This window comes from Hyaena hyaena, unplaced genomic scaffold (assembly GCF_003009895.1).
Source record: "Hyaena hyaena isolate Hyena2069 unplaced genomic scaffold, ASM300989v1 scaffold_761, whole genome shotgun sequence".
Classification (NCBI taxonomy): domain Eukaryota; kingdom Metazoa; phylum Chordata; class Mammalia; order Carnivora; family Hyaenidae; genus Hyaena; species Hyaena hyaena.
In genome coordinates, this window is record NW_024081393.1 from 347,297 (window position 1) to 373,266 (window position 25,970).

Sequence of the window (25,970 nt, forward strand, 5' to 3'; positions counted from 1 at the left end):
CTTAAGTGGACGACCAGAAAATTTCCTAGGAAGTCTGGTACAGAGTACCAACAACATCAAGTCAGCAGGTTTACAGAGTACTGTGTCCAACTTTCCACCCAAGTCTGAAAACTTACATGACCAAATAACACTTTTGTATCTTGAGATACTTTAGCACATTTTTTTCTTAAACACTGGAAATATTTAGACATAAATATGCACAATATGGCCTTTAACAAAAATGAATCCCAAAGGTGCAAGTGCAACCCAGCATTAGGTAATGAAATCAATTCCACAAGTACTATAAACCAAAATATTCTTTAAATGTTCAACTTCGTCAGGATCAACTTTACAACAAACAATTTTTTAAGTGAAGCATTTAAAATATATATAGAAGTACACTCTATATATTAAGATGAAGAACTATTTTGTGAAACTTGTGTTTTAGTTATGACTACGTATGCATTTTAAGTGGACATGTGAATTTTGTGATATAGATTATAAAAGCTGTCATTGATAAAAAATATTTGAGAACTCATCAGTTTTTTATTTATGCAAAAGCCACAACTATCTAATAGCTACCCCGTAAGCAAATGGAATATAAAAAAATAACCAAAGAGAAGTGTTTCAAGTCTACAATGTGGCAAAAAAACATTCATAAAGGAATCACTATTCATACCCTTTTCTAAAAGGGTAGGTGTGTGAAAAATGAAGAGAGAAGAAACATCAGGCAAATTGAAACCACAGAGCAAAACGAATTCTGAACCTAACATAACAGCCATGATTGCAATGGTTAATAAAGAATGAAAAGGGTAACTGGGATTGCGCCTTGAATTCAACCACGGATTTTAACACATTTTAAAATTCACACTCCATTGTTGGCTCCTGAGCGCTATTGACTTGTGAAAAGGGAACAGGAAGGGAACGGGTTAAAACAAACGATTTGATTTTCAATAAGATGAACAGAAAGAGAACACCAGTAAACAAATGATGTCACTGTTTTCTCAGCTGAAAATATTCTGAAAAATCTCAACATTTCTTTTAAAGCAATGGTTTCTCAGAGTATGGTCCTTGGAGAAGCTGCAGCAGCAGCTTTTAAAATGTGTGCCCTCGGGCCCCACCCCAGACCAACTCAGCTGGGGAGGGAGGGAGCAATCTCAGGGTAACAGACTGTCCAGGTGATTGTTATTTGCTAAAAATTCGGGGTCCACTACTTAAAGTATCAATAGTTGAAATTAGGCATTTTTGTTTGTAAGCTACTCATGAAAAAGTTAGAGTGGATCAGTAATAAGCCTATTAATGAACACCTAGTTTTTTTTACCCTCCATGTAGAACACAGTTTCATTACAGAAATGCAAATGGTAATATGGTGAGTAATATTTGTCAAAAGACGTTTCAAAAGACACTAACCACTCAGGATACTCTAGAGGCCAGTGCCATGCTGATGTAAGTTGGGGAAATGTTGTTCCATTAAGAGAGTAACAAACCCAAGGGCACATCAAAGGTTCTAAAGAAAGGCCTCACTCCAGAGTTGAACGCAGCGTTCCCAAATTTATGCCCCCTGAGACTTTTTTCCCATATAATACCACTTGTAAAGAACATACTTAAAAAAACCATGGAAAAGCCTACTGGAAAGCATAGTTGCCTAGAAATTCAGTTCTACTCCGCTGCATTAACACAACCTCTCAAGCCTAAGCCACTCACCATTCCTTGGCCTTCACTTTTCTGACCTATAAATAAGTGCTGTTGGGCTACAGGTGTTGTGCTTATCTCATTAGGCACATCAGAATCACCTTGGGGAACCTCAGGCCCCACCAATAAAGACGTTGATTACACGGAGGAGGATGGCTGTTGAAAGAATCTCTCAGCTGATTCCAACATTCTCTATCTTAAATTCAGATCTCTCAAGCTAAAGAAACTATGGTCCTTTTTGGACCTGAAAAATTATAGTCCCGTTTCTATAGTTTTAGAAAATAACACATTATTTTTCATAAGTCTATCTTTCTTAGAAATTCCATTTACATCTCTTTCTACCAAGTTTTGCTAGAAATATATGAAGAGTAGAAGGATCAGATGATAGATAATAGATGGATAATGAACTACATGTGTGAATTAGGGCTGTGAATTAGGGCTGGGAATAGATATGTGCAAGCATTTCATTCAGTCACTTGAGATATATCTGTTGGCAGACTGGAGGAGAGGATTTATTGATATTAATGTTCATAGAAATGTCATTTAATATCTAAACTAGAAATAAATTCAGTGTTCAACAATAGCAAAATGTCACAATAACTGTCACAGATACAATTTTATATTGTTAAGTAATATAAAAGAGTAATTACATTGTGAATGCACATATAAACTGTTTAAAGATGATTTTAAGCTTAAAATGTAAACATTAAAAAAAAAGAAGGGGGGAAGGTCTATTACTGTGAGAGAAAGACAGGTAGAAGGAAAAATGAATGGATGAGTACATAGTAAATGTTAAAGCACTACAGTGGTTATGTAGTTATGCAACATGCATGTAGTTATTCATCTTCGTGTTTGTTTTTTCTAACAATACTATGAACATGCATTGCATGTGTAATAAAACAGAACATTAATTTTGGTTTTAAGTCCTCTTTAGAGTGTTACTAAGCATTAGATGATTATCTATAAGGTAAAAGTTGCTTATATTTCCTCTGAATCTTGTCATACTTAAAAATAATAAATTTTAGTGGTGCTTGGGTGGCTCAGTTGGTTAAGCATCTGGCTTCGACTCAGGTTATGATCTCACGGTTTGTGGGTTCAAGCTAGGTGACAGGTAGCTCAGAGCCTGGAGCCTGTTTCAGATTCTGTATCCCCCTCTATCTATGACCCTCCTCTGTTCATGCTTTCTCTCTCTCTCTCTCTCTCTCTCTCTCAGAAATAAAACATAAAAATAAATAAATAAATAAATTTTAAATACATTTTATGGAGATTCTTGCAATTTAAAATCGTTATATGCAGAGCTTTTAGGGACAACTTTAAAATAATATGTAGCCCTCAAAAAATAAAAATAAAAAAAATAATAATGTAATTCTCAACTTGTATAGTCACATACCAGGATGAATTTTAATGCACAGTTGCTAAGTATAGGAAGAAAAAAATAATACGGCTGCTCTTCATGGTTCTCCCTTTTATGGTTTCCATAACTTGAAATAATGTCATGACAATATTAATTTCTAAATGCAACTCACATACCTCCCTAAACTTATGAAACTATTGTAACGTATGATGATCCCATCATAAGCTATGTGTTTGCCCATCTTAACATATAATGGTATATACAGTATAATGAAAAATACAGCAAATTTTACACAAAGTGAGTGAGAAAAGGAACTTGGAGAAAAGCTACTTCACATATATTGTTTAATGTGTTAAGTAAAAGTTTCAAACAAATTCTCCCCACGGAATTAAGATTTCCTTGTTTACCAGAACACACAGGAGAAAAAATAAGCATTCCTCTTTCCAATATTTCCCCCCCAAATTCCCCAGACTACACCATATGAATGTGTACAGAGAAAGTAACCAGGTCTATTCTAAAGGCATTCAAATGTATTTATTGGAACACAGAAGTGAAACATGAGAAGTATGTTTGCATATTAGTCATCTCAAACAATTTCAGTTATTGAATAATAGATTAGATCACTCAGAGACCAAAGTACAGGCAGATGTTGGATGGGTAGGCCATTCAATTTTCTAATCAGTACACAGCAGCAAAATTAATTTGGAAAATCAAAATGATAAGTCTATGAGGCTCTTGCATATTTAATATGTCTCAAATGAAAGAGTGGCATTTATACTAAAACATCTGTTATCAATGTTTTGTTAATAACTGAAATCTTGAAAAAATTCTACTAATAGCAAAATGCTCAGAAGTTAAAAGTCTATATAGTTTATCTAAACTGCACTAGGAACTACATTAATCACTCTGTCACAATTTAACTGAACACTGTCAGTTAAAAACTTCGTTCACAATCACACTATGGCCAGGATTAATCCCCCCTGCTCTCTGTTCAATAACACTGTGACAAAGTTAGTTCATCGTGAGTAAGAATGGTTTCTAAGACTCTCTACAGAGACTTTCTCTATAGAAGTACCATGATTGGTATTTCTACTTCCCTAATAAAAAGAGTTAAATGAATGATGTCATGCGTAATGATCCAAATTCTTTAATAACTAGAGACTACAGCCTGGTGTACAGTTCTCGACTATGTCTTTGAAATTTCCACCTCTAAACAGATCCTCTTCTTTTTCACAGCTATTTCACAAGTATTATTTTTTACAACAGGGATCTGCAACCTTAACAATGCAGCCATTACTGATTTTAGATTTCTTTTCAGTTTCACTGGTATCTGATTTTGTTTTTTAGTTTCACCAATATCTGATAAAATCTTAGATACATAATATGCATCTAGGCATGGCATTATCATTCAATATAAATAATGAGCATGCAAATACTACACTTAAAAAAGACTTTCTGAGTCACTACATCTGAAAAGTCTGTGTAACCACTGGTTCACCCTTGGAATGTAAGCCTTCTGGGGTGCTCCGTTAGTTAAGGCCGGTTACCTGTTCTGACCCTACAGAGGAAAGTGTCCTTTTTAGTAAATCATTTGCAGCACTCCAGCTCTCCATGGCCAAATAATAAATAATGAAGAGAGAGGAAAAGGTGCGGAGGCTCATCCAGCCTTAATTGTTGTGGTCAGGTGGTAAGATCAGCCTGAATATTCAACAATGAATCCAGTCACAGTGGCTGTAAGAACACTCTTTTGTCTCCTAAGTTAATTGCTTTACATTGCTATTTTTTCCTTGAGGATGATATGACTCAGGAAGTATTGAGGAGATGCCCAGTCTCAGAAAGGAAATGGGACTTGGAGGACACAAACTGAATGACACAGTAGAGACTTCAATTTAATATTGGAACTCTGCTATTACTGAATCATAGCAATAAAAAGAATACAATTTTTAAATTAACAGTTTAATGAATGGCTATATTGTCCTTGCAGAAACATATGTGTTTAGCTAACCATAATATGTTTGATAAAGAAATAAGAGATTTTTTAAAAATGAATTCAAAGGATTTCTCCAGGTAATTAAAAAGTTATCATTTCTTTGCTTTACCATGCAGAAAAACTATAGCATTAATTCTTCAGGGGCAATTTATTTAACACATTATCAAAAGAATGTTGTGACATTAACATGACAAGCAAATTTATAACATTAGTTGTCAAGAGAATACTGAAGAAACAATTTTAGTTCTTTTTTTTTTAAGTTTATCTACTTTGAGAGAGAGAGAAAACACAAGTTGGGGAGGGACAGCGAGAGGAAGACAGAGAGAATTCTTTCTATGCAAGCTTCGCACTATCAGTGCAGAGCCCAATGTGGGACCGTATACACATTTCTAAATAGGACAGTGAGTCAAAAGTAAACATGAATGTGAAATAAATCACATAAAAGTGAACTGAATTAACTCAAAAAGGGATACTGTTCATTGCAGTAACTTGCTTATTAAATTGCATCTTAGAAGTTTATTTTATTTATTTTGAGAGAGAGAGAGAGAGAGAGAATGTTCCAGTGTGCTATCAGTATGGAGCCAGATGCAGGGCTAAAACTCATGAACCATGAAATCATAACCTGAGCCAAAGCCTTATGCTTAACATACTAAGCCACGCAGGAGTCCCCAAATTACATTTTTAAAATGTTTTTAAAAGTTTTTATTTATTTTGAGAGAAACACAGGGCGGGTGAAGGAAGGGCAAAGAGGGAGAGAAAGAGAATCCCCAGTAGGCTCTGAGCCACCAGCACAGAGCCTGATGTGATGCTTGAACTCCGGAGCTGTGATATTATGATTCTGGTGGAAACTAGGAATAGGACTCTCAAAAGACGGATCCACTCAGACGCCCCCCAAATTACATTTTAAATGCAAAAACAGTCCTTAAGTAAAATGCATTGAGGTTGCTTGCTGATGAAGATCACCATAACATTCAAAAAAGTTCAGATATAAATCTGAGAACATCCTCAAAGTAAGACTGATGTATTTTTAGCTTAGGACGGATGAATGAATGCAGACCACTGATCTCAGGACCTGGCAGACGGGGAGAATGAGCCATTAGAATCCAAGTACAGGTAAGTGTGATCACAAGGGTTGGGGACTGCTTTCAATGCCATGTGTAATATGAAATTTCAGAGGTGCCTGGGTGGCTCAGTCAGTTAAGTGTCTGACTCTGGCGCTGGTCATGAACTCATAGTTCATGAGTTTGAGCTCTGCATCAGATTCTGTGCTGACAGCTCAGAGCCTGGAGTCTGCTTCAGATTCTGTGTCTCCCTCTCTCTCTCTGCTCCTCCCTTGTTTGCACTCTGTCTCTCTCTCTCTCTCTCAAAAATAAACATTAAAATTTTTTTAAATTAAAAATCTGAAATTTCAAATCATCAGCATTAGAAAGGCATACAGTAACACTACTGTATATGTACGTATATACTTATACAGATTCTTTCATCTTAAAATATATGTATTTATATATAAGAATAACAAATGTGGGAAAAGACTGATAGGATATTTTTCTCTGTTAAGGGATTATGAAATGGTACCTTACATATGAAAATCACTATGTTTTATGCAGGGTAAGTATACAATGCCCACATCACGCCAGTGAATTTTCCAAACTCAGTGAATGTTCACTGAGTTCTCAACAAATGCACCATACACTACTTCTGAAAAGAAAGAACTGGATGGGGAATTTGAAAGAGAATTATACATGTCCCTACTCCATGGCAACTGAGAACCAATGTGTAAACTATCCTTGCAAAAGAAGCATATGCCCAGGCGCACAAAGCATTAGAAAACTGTCAAAAGAGATGTAACACTTTTGAAAGCTTCAAACACCAAAAGGCAGAATTCCTACAAGAAATGGAACCTAATCTAATCTACCTTTTTACTAGGTTCACGTTTTTTTTTTTCCCCAATGAATCTTAATGTGGCTGTATTTCCCACAGTGGTGCATGCATACTTTTAAGATACCCATGGTAAATATCACCAGGGACAGTAGATCAGATTAGTACAGATTTAGATGTGAAGTCTATCATTTCAATCACAGAGACTTCATTTTACCTACTGCAAATCATCATAATTTAATAACTGTCAATGATGAAGCTGGCTGGATAAAAGAGAAGCTGAATAATTATATATAGACAAAATAATGAATAACCATAATAAATTAAAATTTTAAATCAAACCTCTCAAAAACTGTTAGCCTTAAGTCTTGACTTTTAACGGCTGCATCACAGGTCTCATGTGCCTCCCAGGTGTCCAGGGTACAGGCAGGGTGGCATAGCATAGTGACGCATGGCTCTTGCTGTGGATTATGCCAATGGTGTGACATTCAATTTTGTGCACGATCAAATGCCATGTGTGACATAGGGCAAGTGTCTTAAGCTCATTACCGTATACTTGTTTTAACTGAATATCACTAAAATACTAGTATGTGCCACAATGGGCACTTGTAACTTTAAATGATACACTGTATATAAAGAATCTAGTGCCTAGTATAGAATAAGTATATAGGGGCACCTGGGTGGCTCAGTAGGTTAAGCGCCAACTTCGGCTCAGGCCATGATTTCATGGCTCCTGAGGTCAAGCCCCACGTCGGGCTCTGTGCTGAGAGCTCAGAGCTGGAGCCTGCTTCGGATCCTGTGTCTCCCTCTCTCTCTGCCCCTCCTCTGCTCGTGCTCTGTCTCTTTCTCTCAAAAATATTTAAACCAGGGGTGCCTGGGTGGCTCAGTCAGTTAAGCGTCCGACTTCGGCTCAGGTCTTGATCTCACAGTTCATGGGTTTGAGCCCTGCATCGGGCTGTGTGCTGACAGCCAGCTCAGAGCCTGGAGGCTGTTTCAGATTCTGTGACTCCTTCTCTCTCTGACCCTTCTCTGCTCATGCTGTCTCTCTCTCTCTCAGGAATAAATAAAACATTAAGAAATTAAAATATATATATATTTAAACCATTTATTTTACATTTACATGCAAAAATGGCAATTCTGATCAAACCAATCACTCCACAGAAGCGATTATTATTCTATTTCTATGCCATCACCTTTCTGAGGATTCAAAGTCAGTCATTAACAGAGCCCCAAATAAAGGCTGCGTATTACAAGATAGTGTAAAAACGTTAGGAAAATAACCTCAACTTTGATTCTTTCTTTAATAATCAGACTAGATTTCCTTGCTCTTTAAGGCATACCTGTACTAGCTCATTCTAAAATCACATTTATTTCTCCAAAATAAAATCAAATCATGAAAGACTGGGCTTTTAAGAAGACATTTAGATAGGACATTATGTTGGAATTCATTTTAATGTAGACAAGATTCTAAGAAAATAAATATGCGAGGGAACTCAGGAGACCAGACAAATGTCGCAGACAGGTCACATTTTTAACATGATCAATACAATAAAATGTAGCAAATAAATCAACTCAGTTTATCGACATGGGAATTCTGGGCTGAACTTACTTCATTTGGATTTTAGTCAGAAACATAGATCTTGGAATTAGGTTAATAAGGGTTTGTAATGATCTGCCTTCTTTTTGCTTGCTCTGGGAATTAAAAAAATAGTGCAGCTTGCTGGTACAATTCAAGCCTTCTGGGGAATCTGCTGCACTAACCTTCAGAGAATTTAAGGTTTTGTTGGGACAGATGTCTCCAAAACTTAAACTAAGAACCTCAATAAATTTCAAATGTAAGAACGTGAACGTGAAATTTCACAAAAAATTGCTGAATTTGTAGCTTTGTAAAAAATATTTTTGACATTAAATTTTCCTTTCAAATTAAAACCTTCTTTTCAAAACCTATGATGAGATGAAGACAAATTTCTGCACTGTGTTCATATTTTTAAAATGTTTTTTGAGGGGTGCTGCGGTGGCCCAGTTAAGCTTCCGACTCCTGATTTCAGCTCAGGTCGTGATGTCAGGGTTGTGAGTTCAAATCCTGCATGAGTCTCTGTGCTGAGCATAGAGGGTGCGTAAGATTTTTTCCTCTATCTGCCCCTGCCCCTCCCCCACTTGCATACAGAAGCATGCTCTCTCTGTCCCCCTTGCTCTCCCTCTCAAAAAAAAATGTTTTGAAGATTCTACTCTGATTTTTTTATGTTGTGCATTGTCTTAAGTATTTTACACAAATGCAAGGATTATATTCATGACAATAAAATGAAAAGTAGCTCATCTGCTACCTTTTCATTACTGTTAACAAATACATACATACAAACAGGCTCCACTTGGAGCTAAAATCATTTCAAATAAATCTTGAATTTATTACAATCATATTAATAATTATTATTTTTTGAAATTCTATTCATTTGCATTCCTGGATTGCCTACTCTAAGATGGGAAAATTCTACATGCTTTGCATGTGCTAATTAATTATCACAGTAACTGTGTGAAGTAGGTATTCTATTACCGGTATTTTACAGACCAAGAAAGTCAAACACAGAGAGATTATATGACTGTCAATACCACCCAGCTATAAAATGGCAGAGCTGGGATTGAAATCCAAGCAGTGGCACTCCAGGATACAATCTTTTAACTATCACACTCTACTACCTCCTCTACGTAACAATGCATATAGTGATTATACATGAATGCCTTGTCCTCACTAAAAGGGGAAAAAGAAGTTGCAAACAGAAATATCTAGGAGTGAAATGTCATCTAATTTATCTTAGAATATTTAAGTAAATAATAGATGAAATGATTATGAGACTATTTTACTATTTTGTCTTCTATGTATTTAAAATATTTTTCTCCTGATAAAAATTAAAAAAATATATATCTTACACTGAAACATACCCATTTTAATGCTATCATCTCTTTGGAAATGAAATTCAAAAACTATTATTTATTCTAATTATAAACAGAATCAGACAGAACTTTAGTTTGATAGAATAAATATAAAAAGACTAATTCTGATTTCATGTTTCACAGAGATTCACAGTCACTTAGCATATCAGCTCTGCCCAGATTTGGAACCAAAATTCCTGATTGTAATGGCATTTGTAGTAATTGCAAACAAATATTCTAACTGTTACTTATTCCCTTCGTGAAACAGTTTTCAACATGGGGGAAACTACATTGTCTGTGTTGACGTTACTCTTAGTTCTCACGACTGTTCAGGGGCCAAGAGAGGAGGAGGTGGATGACAGAAGTTGAAAACCCAATGTCCATAGTCAAGGCCAGCTTTGCCATTCCCCTCCTAACTTTTTCCCACCCAACCTGGAAACACAAGAAACATTTTCACTTTCGCCATGCTTGCGAGAGATTTCCTAGCTACTTTGTAAATAGAGTACCACTTTAAAAAGTAAACATGTCCTTACAAATGCTACCCAAATAATATGAGCATTGAAACACATAAACACCTACCCAATTTAACATGCTCAATCTCAACAATTACTCCAAACTATTACTATTGCTAGATAAAAATTGAGTAAGATCCTTACCTCAAGTTACTAAAAGTTTAATAGAAAATACTATCCCTAGATACAAATGCCATTTGGGTAAGGTATTATAGCATAAAACCAGATTATGTGTAACAACTTATTTACAACACCCACAGGAAGGAAATACTATTTGCTTCCTAGAAAAAACAAGGAAGTGTTCGAGAAAAGTAGTAGTTGAATTGGCTTTTAAAGAATACTTAGTATCTGATTAGAAAAATCGTAGGATATCATGATCAAGTAAGCAGAGGAGTGGATATGTGAACATTAACTAGTAAAGTGGATAGTCTTAAATTTCCAGGAAGGCTATGTGCCTTACATTCTTCTATGGAACTGTGGTTCACCAAATAATCTAGTCCAGTTACACCAGCACTTTTAAGTTTCAATTGGAAAATTTGTTTAAATGACTCTGGCCATAATTTTTTTTATAATACTATACAATCTGAAGGGACATGAATTTTCCCCTTTATTTCAGCTACTGTTTCATCTATATCTGGCTGTCACTAAGTATTTATTTTTAAACCCACAAGGTGAATATAAATACCACTGATCAAAGTAAAGGAGTATAGAAAGTATAAAGTGCCCCTGAGGAATTGTTTTATACCACAGTACTTGAAAAGCTTATAACACAATAACTCCCCACAAACTGACCAATTCAGATGTAGCCACTTGAAAGGTTGTATTCCAAAGGAATAATTGATCACCTTTGAATGTTTGCTTTACTTTTAACAGAGGCCATGTAACCATTATAATAAACAAAAATCAAGAGACTATACTTGAATATATCATTCTGTATATCCAAATCTTAAGTGGTGCTAGTCCAGAAGAATAAACATGGAAGATTCCAAATTTAACCTTGAATCTCACAAATACTAAATTGATGGTCTTCTTATATGATTTATGTATCTTATGAAAGCTACTCCTTCATTTCCAGCTACTCATATTCTATACTCTCTACCCCTGTCTACACCTTCCCTTATACACTGGTATGGTAAGACTGCACCCTGTACATGTTTATTTTATTTTTTATGCTGTGTACATAGGTAAAGCAGACTGAGAGTTAAACAACAGGGGGGAATGGCGCTGTGGCAAATTGGAGAATGTATAACATCCCAAAATATTCAAACTCCCTTTGATTTGAACATTGTGCCAGCATACCAAAAGGTGTCTGAAGTTGAATCTGGCTTTGGGAAACCTGTAGCTGGGGAAATTTCAGATACTTGTTTTCAAAGTCCACTCATAAGCTAAGCATCAAAGTATTTGTGGCCAAACTAAATAATAGGTGCCTACTAGAAATCTCCTCTTGAATATCCCTGAGCAAGTTTTCGGTATCAAAGTTCGTGACTTCTGAAAATCTTGTCTGACTCCTTTAAAAAGTATCCCTGCATCTAGTGTCCTAGCTAATGTTAATATATTCTCTTCTCTAATGAAAGAAGCACTGGAGTCTTTCAAATCTACAAATACATACAGATTTCTTTGCATATTTGAATGCTTTCTTCCATTAAACCTTTGTTTATTATCTCTAGTGCATATGCTTTGACTTGATCTATGGGAACAAATGAGTTATGACTTACATCTCTGCATATCGTCTTCCATATGTTATCTTTCCTTCCATATATATTTTTTTAACCTTTACGACATTCTGGGAGTGTTGCCTGCTTCTTCTGTGAATCATTTTTGGATAATTTGCATTGTCAAATCTGTGAGTTCTTCCAATGGAAATTTTATTTTAGCAGTTTTGATTACATTGATTTTATTTCAGTCTATTTGTCACAGATCACCGGTTGCTTCTTTGGAGACATTAAGCATACAGTTAATGCTGTTTTCCACGAGGTTTCTGAAATATCGCAGAGGGAAAATGTCCTCTGGATTTTAACCCTACAGTATCTCTACTGTACTGTTATTGATCTTTTCATATTATTCCTCCAAGTGACTGGTTTATATTTGATTGGTTTTAAATGAAGAAAGACCTTTCTTGTCTCAGGATTAGGAAATAATCAAATAATACAGATTTCTTTCCAAGTATTTGCTCTTGCTTCTGTCGTAGTTGTAACCTGAAGGCCAATAATGACATAGAACGTATGCTATGCTTTCTGGTCAACAGCAGGCATTTGTGAAGGGCAGGGGTTTTCTTCAGGGTCTTTCAACTCTAGTCCTTCACATTACAGAGACTCACACAGGTCTTGGCTAAAATTGGGGGTGGTGGTGAAAGGGCATCCTTAAAATGACATGAAGTATGGAGGACAGAAATGGGATACAGTAAAACCCTGGATTGTGAGTAACTTGTTTTGCGAGTGTTCTGCAAGGCAATCAAACATTTCTAACAAATTTTGACTTCATGTCTTGCAATACGAGTAGTATGTGACGCTGAACGTTACATGATTGTAACTGAGCCTATGGTTCTTGAAATTTGCTTTGATATAAAAGTGCTCTGGATTACAAGTGTGTTTCCAGAACGAATTATGCTCACAAACCAAGGTTTTACTGTACATAATTATGACTCTGGTATTCTTCATCCAGTTCATATTTGTGTCAAGTGAGGATTCTGTTGGAACTTTGATTCACTGACTTATGGGGGAAAAACCTTCATTGAGTGATTACAATGTGCTGGTCACTATAAGACCTATGTCACCTGCTGTGAGTACAAGAGCTGCCCTCCAGGAAGTTATAGTCTATGGAGGGATGCCAAGGGAATAATTTATAAAGACTGGTTGTGCCTCCAAGAGGAAAACTGCCCACACTGCTTTACAAAATTCATGATGGCCTAGGAAAGAACTAGTAAAACTTCATCAGTGTTGGGGTGCCTGGTGGCTTGGCTGACTAAGTGTCAGACTCTTGATTTCAGCTCAGATCATGATTTCATGGTTCATGGGATTAAGCCCCATTCCAGGTTCTGTGCTGACAATGCAGAGCCTGCTTAGGATTCTCTCTCTCCCTCCTTCTTCCTCTCCCCCAAACATGTGCGCTCTTTCTTTCTCTCTCTGTCTCTCAAAATAAATAAACGTTAAAAAACACTAAAAAAACGTTTCATCAGATTCTTACATACCAAACAAAGGCAGTAATAAGAAGATCTTGACAATGAACAAAGAATTAGGGATAGAATATTTTAGAAATATTTATATATTAATAATGTATAATATTACTAAAGGTATATGGATAACTTAGAAGCATAATATAAAATGTGAGACCATTTTAATAGCTCTTAAATAAATGTCTGAGAAAAATGTCTACAATCATATCACTTTCATGGACAGGGAAATGAAATGATTGATGTAAGAGGGAAAGAAAATCGAGAAAATGACCACTATCCCACTAGGCACAGTGATGGAAAAATAAATCCTCTCCCACTAATGCAGAACTGCATAAAGTCAAAAATAATAACCCTAGGCCCAGAATTTAGAATCCTTTAGTATCCTCCAGGAGGCAGAACATTTAAAAGAGAAACTTTATTTAGCTTTCAAACATTTGTATTACCATTCAAATAAATGAGGACACATTTATTTAATGGATAACGTCTCAATATTTACTATTCTAATTAGTTCCTTTGTTCATTAGATATTAGCTGCTGATGTGTGTGATGATAAAACTCCCATTCGACAATTTCCAATCACCATATTTTAATAATGGATGTGGCTTTATGGATTTGAGCAACAGAAATACTAAACACAATTAAATCAATATATAAAAAATCTAGGACAAAAAACAGAGATGGAGAGCTATTTCAAACCGAAACAATGAGATGGCATGATGATGTGAACATTTGGTATCTAAAATATCAAGCACTCCATGTATAAAGTTGTATCAGAGCCAATTAAATCCACTTATATTGCAAAGCTTTTGGTAAGTTTTGTAAATTTCATCATCCATGGAAGTCCAACTTTATCAAATAAACAAAAATCTTTCAAAAAATGTGTAACTACTGAAAAGCATAAGTGGAATATCAAACTGCAACATTTGCTTACATTTCTTAACTGCTTTAACTGTAAGCTAATAAATATTTCCCTTACAGAAAACAATCTGATTGTGGGGATGGAAACGCATGCATTTGGGAAGACTGAAAAATACTCAGTTCAGCATAGAACTTTATATTCATTTTGCTGTAAAAAGACTTTTTTCCTCAGTTCCAAGTTGGAGATTTTGACTAACTTTAAGTGATAGAAGTCACTCAGATAAGTGAATAGAATTTTGGAATTAACTTCAATATGTCAAGAAGAGCAAATTGAAGATAAGTTCATAAGCTGCTAATTATTTTCCAATTTGTATTCTCTCTATCCTCTCTTTAGTAATCGAACCCTATATTTTGTTTGGGTGCATGCCTATGTTAGGGGAGGATTCTATTCTACATCCTAATCCAACTCTGCAAGCTGGCCCCTAAGCTGTGGACACTAGCTGCAGATAAAAGTGATGTGCACAATTTCCAAACATACCCTTCAAGGCAAAGGGCATGGCCTCTATTGACACTTGCCTCCTTTCTGTATTCGAGAATGCAAAAATCACTGTGTATAGATCAGTCTTGGATCTCAAAATGGAAAAGCTACACTGAACTGCAGAGAGCCAAAAACCTGATAGCTGGACCCAGAGGCCTGGAAGACTGAGGCCTGCCACATTAGGGCTTACATCCAGAAGGTTCACATGAAAAACAAATAAATTTTTGTCTTCCTCTAGCCACTTTTACTTCAGGTTTCTCTGTAACAGCCAAACCAGTACACTAATCATTAAATGTGGTTTATTTTATTCAGTGTCTACAGGTTTACCAGGGATAGTATTGTCGTATCTAAAGCACTTTCAAATTCCCCAATAAAATTTTTAGTGAAGCATCAAATAAAATGACCTTACAGTTCTTAATAAATTCTCAAAAAATTTACATGAAATAGTACAATTCTAGCAAACTTGACCCTGTTGCCAATATTCCAAGAATACTGTGAACTGTAATGTAATTTGTGGATCACCTAGTCACCTGCAGCATGTCTTACCCAAGAGGCAAAGAGTTTGAATTTTAACAGATTTTAATGCTCTACGGGTATGAACAATTTTAGGGGTGGAATGGAGTGTGGATCATGAATCAAAATCTCTGATGCCTGTTTTAGCCCTCTTTGTACTATACAGTATTCTGTGAAAATTATTCTGGCAATGTTATTATTTATATATGAAGAAGTACAAATAGTTTCTCCAAATCCTAAGCATCGTTTTAATTCTTTTTCTGAGCATCATTTTTTTAAGTTTTAAATTTGAAAGTTAATATTTTGCTTTTTAGAGACTCTTGATTTAACTTGCTAAAGCTCATCTCTTGGGCCAAGAAAGAGAATGCGTCATTTTTATAGGTTTATTTATAACCTCTGGTAATAGTATGGACTGTTTGGGATGGGAAAAGGCAAAAAAACATGGCAAGTTCAATAGGTTCACTTGTATTAATCCTTGTCTCTCTTACATGGAGTTTTATTTTAATATATGAATGAACATGTGTGCAGGCAAATTATGCAAACCTGAGCACTGAGCACAGCTCAAGCGTTACAAGTACACAACTCATCTTCACTTTTCCACTTATCATGGACATACTGCCGCCATGGCAGCACAATGATAGCAGATGATGAGTTATCCTGCTGTACTAGTCAATGCTGCGCCTGAATATTAATTGGGGTGGTACTCACTACAAAGTTGTTTCTACATGTGTGCGTATGACTGTTACAATCCTAAACAAAGAAAACTCACTATTTCTATGCAAAATAAAAATATAACTTTCTAAACAGTAAGCAAACCTGTTTTAGTTAAATAAAACCCTTTTACTTGACATGAAAAGTATGATTCCTTTAATTTGTTTAGAGGAAAGAAAAACCTAGTTGCAGTATCGAAATCATCTTTAGGTAACACTCACCTGGCAGATTGAATCAAGCATGTTAATCCATCCACTTTACTTCTTATGAAATCTCTGTTGTAGTTTTACAAACCAAATGTTTTTAGAAAAGCTGGGACTACTGCACTACCAGGAAGGTTGATACAGATTTTGCAGATATATTTTAAATGAGTGTATCATTTTCAAATATCAAATACTAATCATAAAAGTGAAGCAAAATGTCCAAAAATGATGTTCACTCTACTACCAATGAATACACTATTAAGATGTTTTGTGCCAGCTGTCGGTTTGTCCTTGATGTATCTCCTACATCACTAAAATGACATTATATATATATCAATATATGAAGTCATAATTATATATAATTATCATAAGAGGATAGACAGCACTAGCAAACACCTATGTCTAGTAAAAAGAAAACACTTTGTGAAACAATCCAAGTTCTTCACTTTTAATTGGAAAAAACATAATCTACTTGTTTCAGAGTATGATTAACTGGAAGAATTTGTGTGAAGTAGGTAGCAGCCCGCAGGGAAACTTAGCGCGCCGTAAACTAAGATGTGCAGCACTCGTAGTGGTGATACAACCTGAAAAGCTGTGCGGCATTTCAAACAAACTCTATAGATTGTGTTGTGTTTTCATTTTTTTCTGAAAGAAAATTCTAAATAAAAGTATAGAAATACATTTTCTGATTCAGATACAAAGAGTGTGAAGAACAATAATTGTTTTATATTTGTTGACTTGTTCACTGATACACAGCCTAAGCCCTTAGAGGAATGCTGAAAACAGAAGAAGCCCTCAACACACATTTTTGGGTAAATATGTTAAGGGCATACAGATATTTCTCCTGATAAAAGAGTCAAGCATATGAGAATTTAGATGAGTTTAAGTGTCAAATTTTGTTTGATAATTTTGCAAATGCTTCCACCATAACTAAGTCATTAAATGTCTCCCTAAAGTCTATCCAAATATGGCACAATATATTAGAAGCACCTTATTTGTGCTAAAATAATCCAGGTCTGAACACCTACTGTTTCAAAGACTGGCCAGGCAAGGCCTGCTGTTGTATAGCTTCCAGGATGTCATTCACACTATAGTTGAAATAAGTGATCCCCACGGGTATGGACAGGTCAGGCCAGAGGAGACCTGCCGAGTAACCCTGGTAATAAGAGCCAGCTTGCAGAGATGGATGGGATCCAACCTCTGTCTTCCACCTGCTAATGGATACAGAGTATCACAGCCAGTGTAGAGGACTGAGATCTGGACAGGGTGCAGTGAAAGTTCAGAACCAGAGAAACAAAGAGCTTTTCTACCTAGGAATATGCCAACAATAATTTGTTAAAGTTCACGTAAGCATTACAATTCAGCATTACCTTGTTGGGTCACACCAGTAATTATGTTTCTGCTATACATTGTTTTCTGAAACATTGAATGGGGTAGGTCAGCTTGTACTGTAAAGTCAGTCATCCAAGCATGATTCAGTTTACCTTGGAATTTAATGTAAAACTTCCAATACTCACATCAAGATCATCTTTTGCATTGTAGTAAACAACTTCATTGCTCTATAAAAAAAGAAAAGAAGAGTGTTTTACTGATTTGAGTAAAAATGTAAAAATATACTGGATCAAGCTCACCATATATTTTATGCATATTTTAAATAATAAAGTCCTCATGATATTCTTCTAATAATATATTCCACAAAGATCCATAAAGATTAGCCAGTGTTTTTGAAAATGTATAAAAATACTGTATCAGTGATATTTATTAGTACATCTTGCATTGAGGAAAAAGTTTCTCAGTATAGGTGTGAGAACCATTTAAGAAAAAATGAAGAATTCATAAAGCAAAAAAGTTATACATACACATACCCATAAATCATGAAATCATAAAGAGAATAATTCAAGAAAAATGTAAGAATGTGGCTTGTTAATACTTTGCTGACACCATAGGTTTTAAAAAATACATAGATCATATGTTGAAATTATTGAAGAAAGGCATATCTGTACAATAAATTGGCAGAAATTTCTTTATGAGGTTCAGAAAAGGGATCAAGAATAATTGAATTTAGATAGCAAAAGCAGGGGCGCCTGGGTGGCTCAGTCAGTTAAGCATTGGGCTTTGTGTCAGATCATGATCTCATGGTTCATGAGTTCAAGCCCTGCTTCGGGCTCTGTGCTGACAGTTCACAGCCTGGAGCCTGATTCAGATTCTGTGTTTCCTTCTCTCTCTGCCCCTCCTCCAACCTCTCTCTCTCTTACTCTCTCTCCTCTCTATCTCTCTCTCAAAAATAAATAAACAATAAAAAAATATTTAGATAGCAAAAGCAATCAGATTATCTAACAAACTAACACTCTCCTATTGTACCAAATTGGTGGACAAGAACTGACTCTTGAAGAACACATGTATACAGACTTTTCTGCCAGCCAGCAATGCTGTTGAAATATGCCATAACTATAAATTATGGCCATAAATCATATCACAGAGAAAACATGAAAAGGAAAATATGAACACAATGGTTGTCAAGGAGTTTAAAATTTCATTCTTTGATGCTTCAAGACTAGTTCCACACTATGTTAGAATAATCCATTTATATTTATTTCCTTTTCCTTTCTTCCCCTGAACTGGCTGAAGATAAAATCAATCTTCCATATGTCTTTAGTAGTAACTTGAACACTATGTAAAAACACATTTTTCTGTGTCTCTTCAACATTTAAACTATGGATACTCTAAAATTTTATTAAAAGAAAACACAATTCAGGGGCACCTGGGTGGTTCAGTTGGTTAAACATCGCACTTTTGGTTTCAGCTCAGGCCAGGAACTCACAGATTTGTGAGTTTGAGCCCTACATCGGGCTGACAGCGAGGAGTCTCCTTGTGATTCTCTGTCCCTCTCTCCCTCTGTCCCTCCCCCTATCACAGTGTCTCTGTCTCTCTCAAAATAAATAAGTAAACATAAAAAAGAAAGAAAACACCACGCACATTTAAAAAAACACAAGAAATTAAAAACTTCAATAAATTAGTGCTTCTTAAAATATATATCCCCTTCACCCCACCCGACCTTCAAGATATTCTATGGTCTTATGACATTAGAATAAAGAATAAAGTTAATCAAAGTCATCTCTTTTTGACTTCAGAGTCTCTGCTTATGAATGTACATTCTAAATCTCCAAGAGTAAAACAGATCTTGTTTTGTTTCTCAAATTTATTTGGAATAAAATCTGCTTCCCTTTTTTGATTTGTGAAATATATTGTGAGCCTCAAGTTCTAGAAAAGATATCTCTCTGGGACACCTGGGTGGCTCAGTCAGTTAAGCCACTGATTTCTTGGTTTCAGCTAAGGTCACGATCTCAAGGTTCATGAGTTTGAGCCCTGCGTTGGGTTCCACACTGGCAGTGCGGAGCCTGCACGGGCTTCTCTCTTTCTCCACCTCTCTCCCTCCAAAAAGTGACTGAATAAAGTTAAAAAACAAAACAAAACAGATTTCTCTGAAGAATGAAACAAACCAAAAACTATACTAATAAATGATAGAACATATAATTCATAATAGGGAATGAAGCCATGAGTTTGAATGTATTTCATTTTATAACTTACAGAACTTTAAAAATTACCATTTAATTAATTCTTTTAGAAAGAATTAAGTAGCTAAAGAATATTAACAGGCATAAAAGTTCTAATTCCTGAAGCACTTATTACAGCATAAATTTTGTGACAAAGTTAAAATACAAAATCAGAATTCAGCACATACACAACGTAAGAGAATCTTCTGAACCCACTGGAGTCCCAGATCTAATTACTAGTTTATTGATTCTTCTTGCAAACTGTGTAATTTATACTTCAGAGACAATTTTCAACCTAAAATGTGGATTCCATCCAAAGATAAAATATTGAGTAAGTTTATCTTCATTTCTGCCAACTCCTTCCTTATATTTACAAAATTGAAATGTAGAAAACAAGGTGAAACAACATTGAATTTCAAGTGAAGAAAATCTAAGTTTACTTGAGAATTTCCAATTGTTTCTCCTTTTGTTATAATACTCTATCTTGCACAAAATCGTATGATTTTCTTTTAGAAACTCTATATTGCTTCTAAAACTTATTGAAAATGTGTATTGCATTTGCACAAGGCTTACTAGACTTCAGAAGATAGGAGATCCCCCAAAATGATTTCTTTTATTAAGTAAACTGAAAATAAAAATCTTAGTCATAAATTAATACTGAATATACAATAAGCATATTCATTGCAACTGGGTATTTTCTAATTCTATTTTTAAAAAGCTTTTTTATACAATGTTCATTTCTTATATGGTCAAAATACAAATGCAAAGGAGAGGTGCCTGGGTGGCTCAGTCAGTTAAGCATCTGACTCTTAGTTTCAGCTCAGGTTATGATCTCCCCATTCTTGGGTTCTAGCTCTATGTCGGGCTTGGGGCTGACAGTGCAGAGCCTGCTTGAGATTCTCTCTCTCTCTCTCTCCAAATAAATAAATACACTTGAAATATACAAAATAAACACTTGAAAACAGAAGTGTGATTTTTTAGCAGAAAAATAGCAAAGCTCTTAAGTACTTAATCAAATATGTGTTCTTAGACATTCTGTCATGATTTAATAAGAGAACAAAGACCTTAGGCAAGCAACTGATTACGCCTACTGCCTTACAACAAAATTTCTTCTTCACTAATACATGCGATATGGCTTTTGGCTTAGAAGTGTTCTTTTATTTTTCTTTTTATAAATCTACTTTCTCAAATCATAAACTTTGAAGTGATAGCATGCATATTCCATTATTCCCTTATTTTACCTAACAGAAAAGCTCAGTTGATCCACTCTAGTAAGCATAAATCGGTGCAGGGTATCAGGATTTGGGGAAACTGTAATTGCATTTAATTTTTCGACCAGCTCACTTAGGTGGCACTATGAAACTAAAATAAATGGCAAACACTCACAGAACATTTAATTTGTATAACCATACATAAATATTTTTTCTCCTATCAGTTCCTCATGCCTTCTTAGAGAAAATTACAATGATATGCTTTACTACGGCTTTTGTTTAGAGTTTCGGAATGGCTCGGGAATCATTTTAAATATATGCCAGAGGAAAATCCTAATTTGTTGAGACATAATTCTTCTTCCTATCACATTCATTTACAGCTATCTCCTTTGCTATATAAAAATATATAAAATGTGTGTAGCTATGTGACACTAAGTCACCCTGACATCGGATCAATCTTAAAGGTTTTGGAATAAAATATAATTCTCAGGAATAAAGGACAAGTCACACTAAATCAGCCCAAATTTTGTGTCCCAGTATTTTTTACAGGAATAAATTTAGGTTAAGGTTAACTCTGTACTAAAAGACAATTAGGAGACATAACTGTATAAAAACAATGAAATTTTTTTTATAATGAGGAGGTCAAAAGTAATAAAGAGGAAGTTTCAGCTGAATTCCTTCTTCCTTTACTCTGTCCCCTGTCTCAATCCTACTTAGACTTTGTACAGGAGATTTTTGGGGTCTCCCAACAAACACAGGGAGCCACCCCTCACTCATTCAACAGTCCTTTGGCAACAACCTTAACTCTGTACTGTGTTGGAGAAATAAAAGTGAAGACTGTCTATATCCTGACCATAGGAAGCAAGTTCTGGCCCTCCTGACTCCTATGTGGCAAGAGACTGAGGCATCTCAGCTGCTTTGTCTGATCTGCTGTAAGTGAGGAATATCTCTTATGATCACTGAATGCCATGTCCATACAAACCAAAACTTTCTCACTTTTCAAAATAGGGGATTTAAGAACTTCAGACAGTTAAAACATCCCTTCTCTGTTTACAGTCAACTCAAGCATGTGTGTGGGTACGTATGTGTGTGTGTGAGGGGGGGTGCATGTGTGTGTGTGGGGGGGTGTTTCTGACTCATTTACCTATCCTGTCATTCAAAATTCCCTCGGTCCCTCCCCCAGGAAATATATAGCTGTACCAGTATCTTTTAATATTGTGAAACTATGGCATATCAGCTAATTACCACAGCCAAAGAATACAAAATTGGGTCATCTTGTTTCTCTATTATTCTTCTGGCTAGATGTTTTCATGCAAACTATTAAACAACATCATCTTGGAAGGTATTTGCACTCAGATACAAAGATTTTTAGTGGATTGTAGGGTATTACATGCCATGTAATAACATAAAGCCAGCAACGGCCTCAAACTAGATTCACAGATTAGCAAAACCTTTAGAGAGCTATTTTCCATCATTTAAGCACCACCAGATGACAAGAACAAATTGTTTTTGTTTCTGATTTTTAACCAAGTAGTTGAGTTATTTATTATCTCCTTGAAACAAATTTACCCAAATGTTCCATGCTAATATACTGCTGCTGCTTACTGAAATTTCAAACATCCCTTAGCAAGTTGAGAGATAAATTACTTTAGTATCCCTTTGTCTACCAGCAGTCAAAATTAAATCTGGACAAAATAGACTATTCCATCTTCAAAATGTATATTGTGAGTGACAGTCCCTTGCATGCTGCTTTCCTATAAAAGCTGGCCTCTGGTGAATAGAATGAATTTATGTTAACAATTGGATGCATAAGTTAACAATTGGATGCATAAGTACAAACGGTGCCAATGAAAAGATTTAAATATTGGAACTGAAAATTGGGATTTTATAGCCAACATCTGAAATATATGACACATTCAAACTTCAAATAGTGTTAACTTCCTGTCCAATTTATGAATACTCTTTTCTTGGCTGTACACTTGACTCTGCACTTGATCCACAGCCTGACAAATTCCAAGCAACCATACTGTCTGCTAAAGTTGCTTTTTAAAAAATCGGGCTCTTAATATTTATCGCTCTTCAGTTCCAAAAATGAGGTCAATCAGAGGAATATTAAGGATGCTCTTGTTATAAATGAATTGTGTTAATGGCTCCTGCCTGAGATCCATAGTGTTTAGCCCATGTCAGTTATAATTTATATTTCTGATTAATATATCTTTGTAACAATGTGAGCCGGTAAGCACACATGCCACTGCCATTGACTGTGCTCAAGTCAAGCATGGTACATAGGATGCAATAATCCGCACTGTGGCACTGAGTGAATAGAAGAACTTAGGAACCTATGTGTGTATGTGTGATTGTGTCTGCATGCATGTTTGTGTGTGTAGGGGGAGGTGAATGTGAGCTAACGTTTCCCACAAGAGCTGAAAGGGCTTAGAGCCGTATATTAAAAACAATGGATCTTGAAAAGTATATGTATGTCATTGATTTTGTTTGAGGTTTGGACACAAGCACACTGTTGATGAAAATAAAAAGGAAAAATAAAGATGGGAGATGAGAATCGCATCAGGAGATTAGTGGTACCAAATTACTGGACTGAAGACGTGTGCTAAGCCCACATTCACATCCTATGACAAGAGATAATAAAAAAGACCTTAAACCTTCATCCTCATACACGCCTGTCTGGAAAAACTTCAACTTCGTATTAAACCAGAAGTTTATGCACCCATCCTAAAAGTCTGTTATTGCCAACTTAATATTTTGTTAGTATATTAGCAAGTAGTTAAAAATTTTTAAGACGATATCTATCAATTTCTTTACATCAGCTTCTCATTAGCCTTTAAAAATTAGTTGTGTTAGTGGCTCAGTTGGTTAAGTGTCTGACTCCTGCTTTTGGATGAATCTCATGGGTCATGAGCCTGTGTCAGGCTCCGTGACGTCAGCCCTGCATCCAGCTCTGCACTGAGAGCTGGATTCTCTCTCTCTCTCTCCCCTCTCTCTCTCTTCTATTAAAGAAGACAGAAGTGTAATACTATTGCTAAGATGGTGTTCAATGAGTATAATACAAAACTACAAATCATCTATTCTTTCTCCGACTCTCAGCATTCATTCATAAGAAGAAATACATACTGAGCTTTATACGCATGCTTCACCTCATGCTGGAAATCTAAATACAAGTACTTATTGGAGACTGGTTGTTAAAAATAAACTAGTAAAGGGGTGCCTGGTTGGACCAGTTGGTTAAATGCTGACTCTTGGTTTCAGCTCAGGTTATGATTTCATGGTTCATGAGTTGGAGTCCTGCATCAGGCTCAGCATCATCAACCTTGAGATTCTCTCTCTTCTCTTTTTGCCTCTCCCTGGCTTGCATTTTCTATCTCAAAATGAATAAACTTAAAAAAAATAAAGTAGTAAGATATTATCCATCTCAATTTTGCATATTTGAGAGCTAAGAAGAACAGCAGTTGAAGTGAATCTAAAACAGGTATTCTTAATTCCCAGTCAAGTATTAGCTCCTCTCATATGCTGCTATCATGAGTATATAATAATCTACTTTTTAGAGATATGAAATTCCAGGTTACCCTATAAAGTTCACCTAATAATAGAGTGTCTAATAATCTTTGAGACACATTCATTTGTCTCGTCTGTTCTTTTAATGTTGCCTTATAATCTGTTTTAAAATACTAATTTTTTAAACTTCATTTATTAGGGGTGGGCATGAGTGGAGCAAGAGCAGAAAAAATGGGAGAGAATGAAAATCTCAAGGAGGCTTCACACTGTCAGTACAGAGCCTAATGCTGGGCTTGAACCCATGAACTGTGAGATCATGACCTGAGCCTAAGGCAAGTGTCAGACATTTTAAACAACTGAGACACCTGGGTGCCCCGAAAATGTGAATTTAATTTAATACTAATTTCTTTAACCTAATGGAAGAAGGAGGACCTGGAAAATAACTTTGGCCTTCTTAAAGCATACCTCTGCTACTTTTCACAAATAGCATTGTACATGTATTCATCAGGTAATTGCTATTATGTCTTTGTAATATTATACTCATGTTTTTTTTTTAAGTTGACATTATGTTGCTAGCAAACTGAAGTATTCCTTAATAACTGCCCCAGCATATTAACCAATCAATTAGCCAAAGTCATCTAAGATTCTTCACAACAAAAGGTACTAGACCCAGGTGTCTTTACTGTGTTTAATTACCTAATTACAAAGATGCTCAAGTACTCCAATCTCAAGACACTATGAGGCTGGTGACAAGATTGGAAATATCACCCTACATGGGAAAGAATTATAATATTCACCAAAGGAAATGTTCACCACTTCTACATAAAAGAAAACAAAAGATAAAATGGAAAAAAATAGGGATTAATTTGTTTTGATTTGAATAGAGACCGCATTCTATTCTGTGCCTACTCAGTGCTTATACAAGGACTGCAATGTTGTATGAACTATTAAATGGACAGATAAATGAATAAGTGAATAACGTAAGCTTACAAGGAACTATTAGAAATTATAGACTAAAAATAATAATAAAATACACATAAACATACACATGTATACCCATACAGCGCATCAGAGTAGAGAAAAAGTACATAGCTCTGAAAAAGTTTCAAGTAAGCTATAGACCACTTTCATTCCACAGGAAATCAAAGAGGAATTCCAATTGGACTGTGATTTTAGAGTTCCTTGGTTGTTGAACTTCAAAGATCAATTCCTACTAAACAGTAAGAGCTGTAGCAATTTCTTTATCTGACAAACTTTAATAAGAATCTGCCTGTAAGATGTTTTTAGTGCTCCAAAGGATATTGATAAATATATGATTTAAACTGTAGGAGAAAAGCAAAAGTAGAATATCAAAAGCTAAATACATT

General features: G+C 35.4%; 1 protein-coding gene across 7 annotated transcripts in view; it reads right to left on the reverse strand.

Moving 5' to 3' along the window:
- The window catches only part of CACNA2D1 (calcium voltage-gated channel auxiliary subunit alpha2delta 1), a 482,620-nt gene that overhangs the window by 167,394 nt on the left and 289,256 nt on the right, over positions 1–25,970 (reverse strand). For all 7 annotated transcript variants that reach the window (XM_039218422.1, XM_039218421.1, XM_039218419.1 and 4 more), the window contains exon 5: positions 17,846–17,887. In XM_039218422.1, the coding sequence (XP_039074353.1) occupies positions 17,846–17,887 (42 nt within the window). The remainder of the gene's footprint in view (positions 1–17,845; positions 17,888–25,970) is intronic.